Below are 12930 nucleotides of genomic sequence, written 5' to 3'. Positions count from 1 at the left end.
CAAAGCATCACTCGCAGTCTGTGAACAGTCATCCGAACGACATTCGAGCTTGAACCATCAGACAGTTACCATTACCTTCACGGGTCCATCTCCTTGCTTGCTTATAACGCACTAGGCTCTCTTCCACCACAACTTGTAGCTTTCACGCTACAACCCCCAGCGCACGACTGTATCGGCTGGTCAACCGCTTGTGCCGATGATGTTTCGCGGGCGTTGGCCGAGATTGGCATCATGGCGACGAACACGCCGATGCTGCGGGGTCAGGCCGGAAACCGTAAAGCACTAGTAAGTTCCAGGAGGCGCTGCTGAATCTGACCAATATAAATTCTATCTCGGGGGCAGACACACCCTATGTTTTCTCCCCTCAACGCACGCTTCTCCAGGCCGAGTGTCTGTGCGCATGGCACACCCCTGCAACGGACAACATGCCCTGGAAGTACTGCCAAATTGTTGGCACACAGCGATCCTTGTCAAATACGCGCTGCATCTGCGCTCTGCAGATAGCTTCTCTTCTAGGCGCCAACCCATGTCGTCGAGGAATTGATTTGAGCAGACCTAGAAGAAGAGATGCTCGATATAATGACTCTGGCGCGTCAGCTCAGGCAAGAACAGCAGACCAGGTTTGCGGAATGTCGGTTCAGAATCATTCTCACCTTCACAGATCAGAGAGCTTTAATGCTGTAGACCGTGCAGCACTGCAGGGGAAGAAAAGCACAGTTCACTTATCATTGTACTTAACCGGTCGTGTCAAACATCGGCCCGGAGTCGATCGATAAGCATGCAATTGGGAAGTACTGATGACACGTAGGTAAATACATAGCTATCCCTGTATTGACTATCACCCTCTAACCCCCATCTCCACTCACAAAAGTGCTCTATCCAGTCTATTGAGAACATACGCCATGCCGCTCAAACTTGTGGCCGACACTCATGACCACTCTCAGTGCACGCACACTCCGGAGGAAGACAAAGCTGTACTCGTCTTCTCATGCAAAGTGGCGAACAACTATGTCACAACTCAATGTATGCACATGGATTCAGGAGCAAACTGGAGGGTCCATGACGCTGAACTTGAAAAGCTCTTCCTCAAATGCAAGAAGAAGGGGTCCGTGGCAGATATGCGACGGCTTAGTGAGTGCCACCTCCAATATGCCGCACTCCCTCGTCAAATCCCGATCTGAACTCGCTCCCGATAGAGAGTTTTCAAAAGCCAAAGATAGATTTGAAAATACTGTCTCCAGCATTGAGTGGGTATAACGAAGCCGCCGCGATCGCGGGATATCTGACCGTCGTCTCCGTGTGACCTAGTGAACAGTGAGTGCAGCCATCATTGTCCACGATCGAGAGATGAGAGCGAGAGCTCGTGCATCTATAGACATCCATAACGCATTCAGAGATTCCTATCAGGGAGAGGGTCATCAAGCCCTGTTGGCCATGATAGATTCTTATTGCGAATTAGGGCCAGCAAAAGCTATTCCACCCTACAACTACTCGATAGACATGCTTCGATCCTCCGGTATGGGCAAGTCTCGTACGGTCGACATCGCAGCGCGAAAGCGGTTTGCGTTTCTTCTCAATCTGCGGGACCCCGGGTCGGTCGGTACTTTCTGTGAGTTGCTCATCGTAAGACCCCTCGAGCATATATGAATTTCATACAGCTTATCCACCTACCGACATCGCTGTGCGAGAATTTTTTTCGCACCTGCACTCCACCGCGCTTTCGGACTCCCAGGTTCAGCTTCGATTGGGCGCATTCTTCATTGCTCTTTTCCGAAAGGCAACGACTGAGCTCAAGAGGTTCCGGCCCACGACTGCAGACGACACCGCGCAATGGTGGCACACTCGGATGGAAGAAGGTAGTTCTGCAGAGAGAGTCGGGACTAGACGGGCGGCGTTGTATGAAGAGGCGATCGACGATGCGGAAACGGTGAGCCGTCGTTGGGTTCGAAGGCTCGTGACTCGCTCACAGGTGTGATCGCAGATCGTGAAATCCGGAGGCTTCCATATTAAAAGCGCGCAAGAGTTACTGGAGACAAGCTGCCAAGGCCTCTTGGACGCACTCGAGGATGCACGAAGCGAGGGCTCGCCAGTCACTCCTGTCAAGTTTTACATATCCATCGACGAGGCACATGTTATGACGGGGAAGTTGAGGTACTTCCCCCATGCACGCACCGTGTATCAAAACCTGGGCACGGTGCTAACGTGGCCGGGCCGCTGCCTGTCTTCACGATATTCCTTTCCACGAAGTCTCAGCTACAAGAACTGGCTGTGCCAGCATATTTACAGTCTTCCTTTCGCGTGGAGCATGGCACTATGCTTTCCCCCCCTTTCACAGAGCTCTCATTCGATACGTTCGCGACTGGTCTGTACACCAGCCTCAAGGAGCAGAGTCTGAATGAGCCGGTCTCCCTCAACTCGGTTCACAATCTCGATGTCATCGCCAGATCTGGGCGCCCATTGTCACTTTCTTGCCTGAAACTGTTCTGCCCGACTCACCGAGTCTCTTTCTAGGTGGTGTTCTCTCTACAAACATGCCTATACGAAGAAGGACTCGACCATAGGGTTCGCAAAGCTCAAATAGCACGAGCCATCGGCGGGAGATGATCTGAGCCTGACTGCGAAAATGGCCTGCCTCTCCGTGCGCATCCTGCTCGATTTCGATTCGGTCGACGAAACTGGACGAGCCACCGTCTCTGAGCTCGTGGAGTGGCACACGCGCGTCGTGTTTGCAGTTCCCAAGCACCGCCAATTCATGCGCACGAGAACGCCGTCGGAGCCCATCCTCGCAGAGACTGCAGCGAGGTTCCTTAACATCGACCGTCATGGAGAAATGCAGCTTCGGATCGATGAACTAGGTTCCAATTTCCTTGCAGTCTCTACAGGGAGGATATCTGGCCCTTAGTGAACGCGGGGAAATGGTCACTCGCCTCCTGTGGATCATCGCACATGACAAGGCCATCGAGTCGATGTATGGCATGAATGTATCGGAGGGCTACCTCCGATTCCACAGACCCATCTCCGTCATCGCCTTTCTCAAGTCTCTCTTTCACGAGGATCACCACAAGGAGATCCTGAACGCGACACCAGTTGGCGGTCCCAATGGTGCCTCTCTCGAGGAAACATTCAAAGACGCCTATTTGAATTTCACTCACTTTGCCTTGGCTGCCGATAGCGAGGTTCTTCGAGCATCACAGATCTTTCAACTGCTTCTTCGAGGCACTGCTATCCAATGCCGGAACAACAAAGACATGATCCATCATGTGGTGCCCATCTTATTTGGAGATCCAGCCATGACCGAAATTTGGGAGGATGCTGCGTTGGCCATGCAAGGTCACATCAAAAATCGGAACACCCCTCGAGACGGCCTGCGGATCAGCCCGAACATCACCCACCCAAACCACGATCTCCCTGTACTCTCTCTTCAACACGAACTAAGCGCCTCGTACAGCAGTGTGCGGTGCGTCGAGAGAGACTCCTACGGTGTTTGCGCGGGGCCCGACGGTCTCGATGTGCAGAGACGGCACTGTCACATAGTTGCGTACGGTACGAGTTCCGCGACCTATGCGGCGATCCCTCCCTCAACAGACGGTATCTATGCCTCGCTCCTGGCCCCGGCCCATGTGATCGACGATTTTCCTCGAGCGAGTCTCCCGGGATCGAGGAAGATGCTGGATCAGATGCTTCCAGCTCTGCAATACGCAGAGAGGGGTTTCTCATGATTTTAAGTTGACGCTGTAAATGTCGTTTATTAGGATCAGATCTGACTGATTTTCTTTGGCGATAGCGTGTATGTATTCCCGTGCTGGCCATGTTTTCATGTGCTCAATAAAACTAGGTGAAAATATCTGGAATCAACAATGTTCTTTACCTCCGTATCGCCAGTCACACTTGTAGCACATTCCCAAAGCAGCCTTAACTGGCCTGACATCTCAACTTCATTACAAGCAAGACAAAGGCTCTGATCACCAAATTCTCATACAAGATGCAATGGTATTCTTGAGCGCCCAGATGTTAAGATTCATTCCAAGATAGGGGCCAGTCAACAATGCAAAATGCTATCGATACTATTACTCAGTATCTTTAGATGTCGAGAAGTTCCCTTGCATGCTCCAAAACGGACAAAACCTCTGGAGAACGTGGGGTGAATTGGCATTGAAAAGGGACTGGGCGGCTATGATGCGGGCTAAAGATGAGCTCTGAATCAAGTCAAGTCTAGAAGACACACTCACACCACTAGCCCATCCTCCACGCATCCCTTCAAGTCCAAAGTCATTGGCCTTCTATTTATTTCTAGCGGTCTCCTGATATCCATAGCCCATAAAATCATGGCTATATCTATAAAGAGCGAGTTGTCCGCGACGTAACGTCCAACACAAACTCGCCTCCCAAATCCATACGTCGCGTGCCCCTCGTGCCCATCAAGACTTTGAGTGCTCTTGGCGGAAACGAGATACCTCTCTGGATTAAAGTGCTCTGCATCTGCACCATATGTTTCGATGTCCCGATTCATTTGCCAGGTATTAGGTATGACGATGGTGCCAGCTGGAATGAAGTAGCCACGGTACCAGTCGTCGTGTGTCGAAGAGTGAGGCAGACCAAGCGGATCAATAGGTCGCCAACGGAGGGCTTCTTCAACCATCGCGCGTATGTATGGAAGGTGGTCGTAGTCGGCAAAGGACGGGAGGCGTGATCTCCCAACGACTGCGTCGAGCTCAGCTTGCGCGCGCTCCTGAGTCTCAGGATACATGAGCATTGCGAGGACCCACCAGGCTAAGACGCCAGCAGTTGTCTCGGAGCCGGCAGCGCTTAGCATGGATCATTTTTAGTAAGGATCAGGTTGGAGCAGTAGATGCACCATGCGTACTACATCGTCGCCGCAAGCCACGCGTTGTCGCTATTCGAGAGCTGGTGGTGTTCTTGCTGTTCTATCAATGTAGAAGCAAAGCTGGGACCTCCATCACCGTTCTTCTACGAGCAGCTACTCGGTCAAGAGAATGCGAGCATCAAAAAAGATGTGACACATACATCCCGCTCTCGCGCACTGTTGAACAATCCTTCGAATATGATTGTCCCGCGACTAAACCACCCCTCAGCTTGATGCTTCCATGTTGCAAACCTGCGGCGAAGAAATTTTGAATATATATATATTGCATACATGAAATGCAGAGTCGAGTGCACCGTTCAGGAATGTATATCATCCAAGGGAAAAACTCGACCAAGTGGGCACCGGGATGAGCAGCCGTCGTAACTTGGGCGACCAACTCGTTGATGTTTGCGATCGAAGGGTCACTGTTCGACTCAATGGGTGGAGTACCATATACAACGGACATAATAACAGATGCGGCTGCGCGGCGGAGGTGCTGATCCCAGCGGATCGGATCGGTGGCAATCCCATGAACAAGAAGGATGGCCTCGGTGGTTTGGGTGTTATGATACTTCTTGACTACATTCTTGTTGAATCCTCCATGTGCAGCCTTGCGCATGCGGCGCCAGCTGTTTCGTTCTATAGGTAACAAAGTGAAAATCGAGCGAGAAAAACCTTACATGCCGTCGTAACGCCCAAAGGCAATGACAAGACCCTCTGTCATCATGTTGATGACATTGCGCGGGCGATCTGAGTAAATACTGGCTCGACGGTCCAGTAGGTCTGTTGCAGCTTGCTGCGAGTTGAGCACTAGAAATGGCTGCCCAAGAATATGGAAATAGACGAGGTCACCTGAGAAGGAGCTGAAGAAAGATTATGTGAAGAGTTATTAGAGTATCCCACCATAAGTTTTCTTCCATTGGGTGAATGACAGCCATAGTTGGCTGTTGGGCTGTAGGACATTGCCCACTAGGGGAAAGCCCCTTGGACCTGGGGGAAGTTTCCGCCAAGGGCTCCGAGTATACCTTATTATCAGGAAAGTGAGGAATGCAATGGTGGAAGCGACGAAGATCAGGTTGTGAGACGCTGGTAATTCTGTCATAGCGATCGACTGAATCGATGAAAGTGGCGATAATAGAGAGTCGTTGACTTCGCTATCAGAGGATTGAGCCTTTATACCCATCTGTCCTCTGAGTGTTCCGTTTACAACGATGCACGAAAGCATTTCTTGGTCTGTGGAATGCATCATGAATCTTGGTCCATATATCACCCTCGTAATGCGAAGGCGGTTTTCCAGCATTGCTTTCATCGCTGTCGTACAAAACTCTGGCAATATCGAGCACCGGCACCGATTGATACGCAGGGCTTCTATCTGAGGATAAGGACGTAAGAAAAAAAAGGTAGGTAAGGATACCATCAAAGGAGAGATGACGAGAAATCCACTGTGAACTTCTCGTGATAGCAGACTCTACCTACGATTGTGCGAAACAATGGCTCCGACAGCAATGATGACAACATATGATACATGAGTCGCGTGTTTCTGTAGCACTCATGCTTGAGTTATGGCGGCAATTCTGCCAAACGACGAGGATTGCGGAATGGCGTAGGAACGTCAGGAAAGACGGAAAGTTACGGAAAAGGGAGTTGTGCAGAACACTTTGGGGCGATGGAACTTGACACCTTATTTTGCGGATTTACGGACGCGAATCTCGATGTCAAGTAACAGAAGAATGAGGATGAGCTGTCGTGTTTCCTAGACCCCGAACGGCCCAATGGCAACGATACTACTGATGCGTCAGTGCGTCCTGCCGACTAAGCAGAAGGGAGAGGTAGAACGATGTATAGAGCTAACTTTTTGTACGAGGCCCTGCCTCATGGTTTAAGACGGAATGAGCAGGTGCTGTGGGGTTGCGCAATCACTGATGCAAAATGGAGGCCTGTGAAGCGTGCTCCGTGCTCACCTACTTCTCTGGCAGAATTAGTTCAAGACTACATCTTAGAACGGCATTGTCTTCTCATGAATATCCAAGGTCCCTGAAGGAAGAGCGATCGAGACTCAAGGGTGTGATACACATACTTCATGTTGGATAATTGCTCGCATGTTAGATGCTGGACGTATGTTGGATGCTGGAAGCGGTGTCGGGGATGCACGCTGAAAGAGGGTCAAATACCGATAGCAGCTGTACGTCAAACGGCGCGTTTCAAGCTGTGTCGAGACGACAGCAATAAGTAGAGATGTGGACCAGTCCTGGACCGTGGTCGGCCACAGAGTCACAGGCGTTCGGGGATGACCGCAACTTTGCCCACGACCGTTACTGTCGACGCTACAATCATATGCAACTCGCTCGAATGACCCACCACTTATTCCCTCTACCGACCCACAGGTGACGTGGCCTTGGCTAAGGCCGGCTCGCAGACTTGGACCTGCCCCTGCCTGATCTACCGACAACGTTGCAATGGGACAAACCCTCAGCCTGTTTTCTCAACTGTTCCCGCCTGCTTCACATTTCTCTGTTCACGACATTCCAGACCTTACAGGCCGTATTGCGCTTGTAACAGGCGGAAATGCTGGAATCGGAAAAGAAACAGTACGCGCTTTGTTAGAGCACAACGCCACAGTATATCTCGCCGCGCGGTCGAGGAGCAGGGCCGAAGAAACAATTTTGGAACTTAAGCAGAGCATAGGGAAGGAGGCGCAGTTTTTGTTGTGTGATTTGGCGAGCATGGAGAGTGTGAGGGGCGCCGCACAGGAATTTATGAGCAAAGAGACAGAGCTGCATATGCTGTTCAATAACGGGTGCGAATATTTCTCTCATACATCCAGAAAGTGTGGAGACTTGACGTCTTCTAATTGCAGCGGGGTGTTGTCTCCTCCAATAGATCAACTCACCGTAGAAGGTATCGATCTCCAATGGGGAGTCAATGTTGTAGGACATGCCCTTCTTACTTTCCTCCTCCTCCCTGCCCTTCTTTCCGGAGCAAAGTCGTCTCCAGATGGCAAGGCCAGAGTGGTGAACACATCATCGATTGCATCTTATGGTGATATCATACATTGGGACTCTTTTCTACCTGGAGAGGCGAGAGACAAAATGGGCTCAAGGCGTCTGTATATGCAGAGCAAACATGTGCGTAGTAATCTTATTCGTGTGCGCCATGTGACAGAAGAGATGTTCACAACACGTTCAGGGTAATATTGTATTCGCCCGTGAATTAGGTCGGCGTTATGGAGATAGCATCATTTCGACCGCAGTCAATCCAGGAAATATCCGCACTACTCTATACCGCCATTACCCTTCCCTGCTCGAGCGTTTGGCTGTACGTCGTTTTCGCACTCAGCTGCCGCACGATGATACCTAATGATTCATTGATGTACAGCTTTCAACAATGTACCCTCCTCCAACAGGTGCACTGACGCAGCTTTGGGCCGGCACTTCGCATGAAACTATAGATTTCAACGGAAAGGTCCTGTGATCTCTGCTTTCGCTCCTTTCGCTGTCCTTACTCACAAGGGAACGCTGCAGTTCCTGATCCCTTTCGCCCGTGTAGGTGAATGTCGTGCGGAGGCAAACGACCCCGAAGTTGGTAGTCGCTTATGGGCATATCTTGAAGAAGTGACTACCAAGCCTTGAACTGTAGGTCCTTCGCAGGAAATGGAACATGGTAACAATGCAAAGGCGTTGATTGCATCATGTAGAGCAAGCATGGCCGAATGACATGATTGGAAGAATCATTTTCTTCTGTGCGACTGTTGGAACAAGTTATGGATGCGTATGGTTTACTTCCGAGATACGATCATTCGGGCGCACAAGGATGCGGTGTACTCTCAGTACAACAAACTGGGTAAGCCATACAAAGGTCGTCCTGATCTCTGGGTATGGAATGTGATCCATAGCCGCCACGTCTCAGTATAATTCGTTGCGAGTATTTTTATTCATCCAATCAATCATACATGTTTGGTATTGAAACAGCTATCCAGCACCGATTTTCTTCATACACTTTCAGATCTGCGTCGACTAACACGCTGCTCACAGCCCGACACATTTACCCGCCAACCCTTGTACCATTCTCAGCAGTGCACTGGAACCATACGGAGCATTGAGGGTAGATTCCACTAGGCTCGTCTCCGGCATCTTGGAGCAGAAGAGCGACGACTCCATGAGGAGGTACACTTGGAGCTGTAAAGTTTCGCACGGCTGTACCGTTGTTCGTATGGGTCCAGAGGTCCTACGGAGATGATAAGTTAAAGTGACCGTGGACAGTGAACGAACGCATACCCTAACGGAGTACTGTCGCCCAGCACGGATCCAGGGAGACTCAGTGAGATTAAAGAAGAGGTCAGACGGCTCGCTGAGCGTGTTCAGCTGTGGTGGAAACGAGGGATTTAACAAAGGCGTAAGCAAGAATTATGTGTCAAATCCGACGCGCCAACATGAACACAGTTCCATTCTGACTCGGTCCGCTCCAATATTGCGCAGGATATGTCGAATTACTGGTCCAATCCGGCTATAGCGCTGTTATTCAGTGACAAAATATAAGTCGGCTAAACATACATTGATTCCCCATCGAAAGGGTGAGATACTGGATCCTTTGACAGGGTCCTGGTTAATCGCGAGGATTTCTCGGTTCTTCAGAATGCCCAGTATATCGTCAGTGATGGCGGACAACTGTGGTGCGAATGATCGAGTATAACCGACAGATAAGCATACGCGAATAAAAATTAAAATTAAAAAATTAAAAAAAACGACGTACGTTGGTGCCGATTAGGAGCGGGGACTTCATGAGCGCCCAAGCGGTGAAGTGGGACTTTGCCTCATCGTAGGTCAGGCCGCCATTGCCTCTATATAGATGTTATTACAACTCTCAATTTGCACGTTCATAAACCCAAGGCGAGAGCGTTGACGCACAATTGTAACTTATATTGTGAGAAGTTTGATATGAGCTATTTGTTCGGAACAAGATGAGCTCACCATGTCCAAATCATTTCGACCATAAAAGCCCGTCGCTTGGGTGATGAAGGAGTTGCTTAATTATAGGTCAGATCAAGATCTATCCACGAGAGAAAACACAAACAAATTGATGATATTGGTCAAGGACGCCCAGTTGGGACCAATGTCACCAGTGGTCTGTAAACGATCAGAGCAAGCATCTCATAAAAAAGAAGACGCCTTACACGCCAACTATGCGCCATACTAGCTCCCCACCTGAGGAACAATCATATATCACGTCTTCTGGACGGAAGAGGTGAACATACATCCATACTTGGCTCTGAGAAATACTTCGTCAGTGCGCTCATCGTGCCATACATAATATCACAGACCCAGCCCCATTCACACAACGAATAAACGATCTGGACATGTGACTGCTGCGAAACCGCATTTATCGCGTCTGCCATGCGCTGGTATTCTATAATACCGGTGAGAATCGGTAGTAGGATGTGAATAACAGGAAGCTCACTTCCTATGATCCCCTGGCGGATTATGTCGTCAAATGGGACTATTAGAGGAAAGTTAGCATACTATTCATGCGGAAAATCAAAGAGGGCTTACTAGCGCAATTGTCGAATTTCAGATAATCAAAGCCCCAATCAACGAAAAATGTCTGAGCATCTTGCTGTTCATGCTCGAACGAACCAGGGTACCCTGCGCAAGTGAACCATCCCGAGTCGCTATACTGGTCAGGGAAGCGTGAGGCATTGAATGCTGATGCGGACTGTTCATACTTACAATTCCCGCTTTGCTGGTAGGAAGAATGGTTAGAACGTATATATCCTAGCCACAATAATCGCGAGCGTACAATCCAAGTCTTCGAATCTGGGTGGTGAGATTCTTCATTCCGCTCTTGAATCGTACTCGATCTGATGACAATTAACCTGTATGATTTGGGCAATGAAAGTGAACTGAAGGCGCATTTACCGGCCACCACAGTACCAGCTGATGTCCTATTCTTTTCAGCCCAACAATCATCAAGATTAACGTACGTGTAACCAGCATCCTAGAACCGAGCTCATAAGTCGAGGTTGGCCTATCTTCAGACATGTTTTTACTTACTTGAAGACCAAGCGATTTCATTAGCTTTGCGGTGGTGAGGATGAGGTCTTCGTCGATGTCGCACTGATGAAGAGATCATTCGTGAAATTACTGGATCCACACGGAAGGCAATATGTGCAAATACCTGATAGGCATTCCATGCTTTATGACACGAGAGGTGAACCAAATGAACAGGTCTAGAAAAATACTGGCGTACTATTATACCCAAGAACTGATATTAGAAGCCGGTGTTATAAATATGTAATTATACACAGCAACGTTGCAATTCACCTGGAAGCCTTGCAATGCCGTTGGCAAGACCTTGAACAGGTGAAACACCTGTCATAATCTGGAGAAGTGCTAAGCCCTTTAAAGTAGTTGTACCAATCTTTTGCCAATGCATTCTTGAGAGGATCACGGATTCAAAGGAACGGGGGAAATGGATTCAACAGGACGGGCAGAGGCTGAACCTTTATAATGTTAAGGAGTGATATATATGGCCGCTTGCTTTGTCAAAAGAACAGAGAAGCTAATTCTCAGAGAATTCTACAAGAATGCCGCATGACTGTCAAAAACAGTGAACAGAGTAGATGACACCGTACTGAAACCATCTTGCTCCGAGTATTGCCCGAGCAGTACCAGGAGACATAAGATCGCTTAACCACATGATCATCAAGGGCATCACAAGGACCTTCCTTCAGCGAATGCGGACTTTATACATGAGCAGTAGGACGTCAGGGCTAGAAGGACTCGATGAGGAATCTCTTCTGCGACGATAAAGAGGCCCCTACAGAATGGTAACGGCCCGGGACAAGGTGACCAGGTAATATTAGTTCCATTGAAACGCGTCGAGCCAGGCCGAGCCTTTGACAGTCAAGATGACCGATCCAAGAACAGGGAGAGGGCCAATTTGATCTGCCGGGAGTCAAGTGCCCTCTAGTGCCCTTGATGAAACGAGCCAGTAGAATCAACCTTGCGTTAGCTAGCCTACGAACCATCCAAGTAAGCAACATGAGATGCTGGGGACAGGATGTTGACAATGCATTGTGGCCGGAAAAGCAGATGATTTGTAAAACTGAGCATTGTAGTAACAAATCGAAAGAGCGGTGGAAGAGACATCCACAGGTCGGTAATTATTCCAGAGTTCAAACTCAGCTTACCACGCCTCTTCCGTCGTCCTCGCCGTCGTCCCCAGCATACTCCTCTCCCGAACGATATCGCCGTCGACTTGGGCGATTTACCACCATGAAGCTCGTAAGGTGAATACCTCGCTTTCTTTTCATATTGCTCCACAAAGTTGGACTGTATATCCTTCATTCCACAGTCACTCTACCTGCGCACATTCCTCGTTTTCTCCCTGTGCGGGTACGCCTGGATAAGCACTGATCGCCGCATTCTGCACAGATTTTTGATGAAACTCAACAATGAGACTGTAACGATTGAACTCAAAAACGGATGCGTCGTCCATGGGACGATCACTGGTACGTTTATACATCATCTCGTCTCGATATCAGGCTGATGTCCTACTTTTCTTCGCCAAAAAGGGGTCGACATGCAAATGAACACTCATCTCAAAACGGTCAAAATGACCGCTCGCAACCGTGATCCGACATCCCTCGACTCGCTTTCAATCCGCGGAAACAACATCCGTTACTTTATCCTTCCTGACTCCTTGCCTCTTGACACTCTTCTTGTCGACGATGCGCCTAAACCGAAGGGAAGGAAGAAGGAAGATACACGCGGAAGGGGTCGTGGTGGTCGTGGCGGAGGAGACAGGGGTCGTTCTCGTGGACGTGGACGAGGCCGGGGCCGGGGTTTCTAGTCGTTCGATGGAGCATTGAACGGATGTGGGAATAGCGATGCGCGATCCGATGTTATTGAATGCAGTACGTCGTTTGTCTCACTGCACGAACCTCTGGCTTTCTTGCTAGTTTTGTATCCATTCTTCTGTTTATCTTGTCCATCTCATCCTCTCGCCTTGTGAGCCATTACATAGCAATTCGCGCTTTGCTCTCCATAAAAGAGTGGCTAGACGAGCTT

General features: G+C 49.5%; 5 protein-coding genes across 5 annotated transcripts; 3 read left to right on the top strand and 2 right to left on the bottom strand.

Moving 5' to 3' along the window:
• Positions 1-902: 902 nt before the first annotated feature.
• Positions 903-3719, top strand: HETIRDRAFT_429291 (uncharacterized protein; the record flags this gene model as incomplete). Its single annotated transcript, XM_009551944.1, is given in 9 exon segments — positions 903-1131; positions 1242-1297; positions 1408-1609; positions 1659-1927; positions 1982-2194; positions 2287-2418; positions 2512-2562; positions 2582-2802; positions 2903-3719. The coding sequence occupies 9 exon segments, from the start codon at positions 903-905 to the stop codon at positions 3717-3719; spliced, it is 2190 nt and encodes a 729-aa protein (XP_009550239.1).
• Positions 3720-4080: 361 nt separating this feature from the next.
• cyp24 (cytochrome P450 monooxygenase 24) lies at positions 4081-5966 on the bottom strand (the record flags this gene model as incomplete). The annotated part of the gene is made up of 7 exons (XM_009551367.1): positions 4081-4171; positions 4230-4805; positions 4865-4968; positions 5026-5116; positions 5179-5503; positions 5579-5716; positions 5768-5966. 7 exons carry the CDS (start codon positions 5964-5966, stop codon positions 4081-4083), a joined length of 1524 nt encoding a protein of 507 aa, XP_009549662.1.
• A 1354-nt stretch (positions 5967-7320) lies between these two features.
• Positions 7321-8493, top strand: HETIRDRAFT_325583 (uncharacterized protein; the record flags this gene model as incomplete). The annotated part of the gene is made up of 5 exons (XM_009551943.1): positions 7321-7661; positions 7722-7989; positions 8051-8179; positions 8240-8326; positions 8386-8493. 5 exons carry the CDS (start codon positions 7321-7323, stop codon positions 8491-8493), a joined length of 933 nt encoding a protein of 310 aa, XP_009550238.1.
• A 781-nt stretch (positions 8494-9274) lies between these two features.
• HETIRDRAFT_126780 (glycoside hydrolase family 27 protein) lies at positions 9275-11293 on the bottom strand (the record flags this gene model as incomplete). Its single annotated transcript, XM_009551942.1, has 12 exons — positions 9275-9367; positions 9415-9528; positions 9614-9699; positions 9819-9886; positions 9935-9987; positions 10035-10065; positions 10168-10267; positions 10411-10529; positions 10658-10718; positions 10792-10855; positions 10912-10974; positions 11162-11293. The coding sequence occupies 12 exons, from the start codon at positions 11291-11293 to the stop codon at positions 9275-9277; spliced, it is 984 nt and encodes a 327-aa protein (XP_009550237.1).
• Positions 11294-12070: 777 nt separating this feature from the next.
• Positions 12071-12906, top strand: HETIRDRAFT_441580 (uncharacterized protein). The gene is made up of 3 exons (XM_009551941.1): positions 12071-12149; positions 12295-12371; positions 12435-12906. Exons 1-3 carry the CDS (start codon positions 12136-12138, stop codon positions 12710-12712), a joined length of 369 nt encoding a protein of 122 aa, XP_009550236.1. The 5' UTR covers positions 12071-12135; the 3' UTR covers positions 12713-12906.
• Positions 12907-12930: the final 24 nt, after the last annotated feature.

This window comes from Heterobasidion irregulare (genome assembly GCF_000320585.1).
Source record: "Heterobasidion irregulare TC 32-1 unplaced genomic scaffold scaffold_09, whole genome shotgun sequence".
Lineage (NCBI taxonomy): Eukaryota > Fungi > Basidiomycota > Agaricomycetes > Russulales > Bondarzewiaceae > Heterobasidion > Heterobasidion irregulare.
This window is presented reverse-complemented; position numbering and strand designations above follow the sequence as displayed.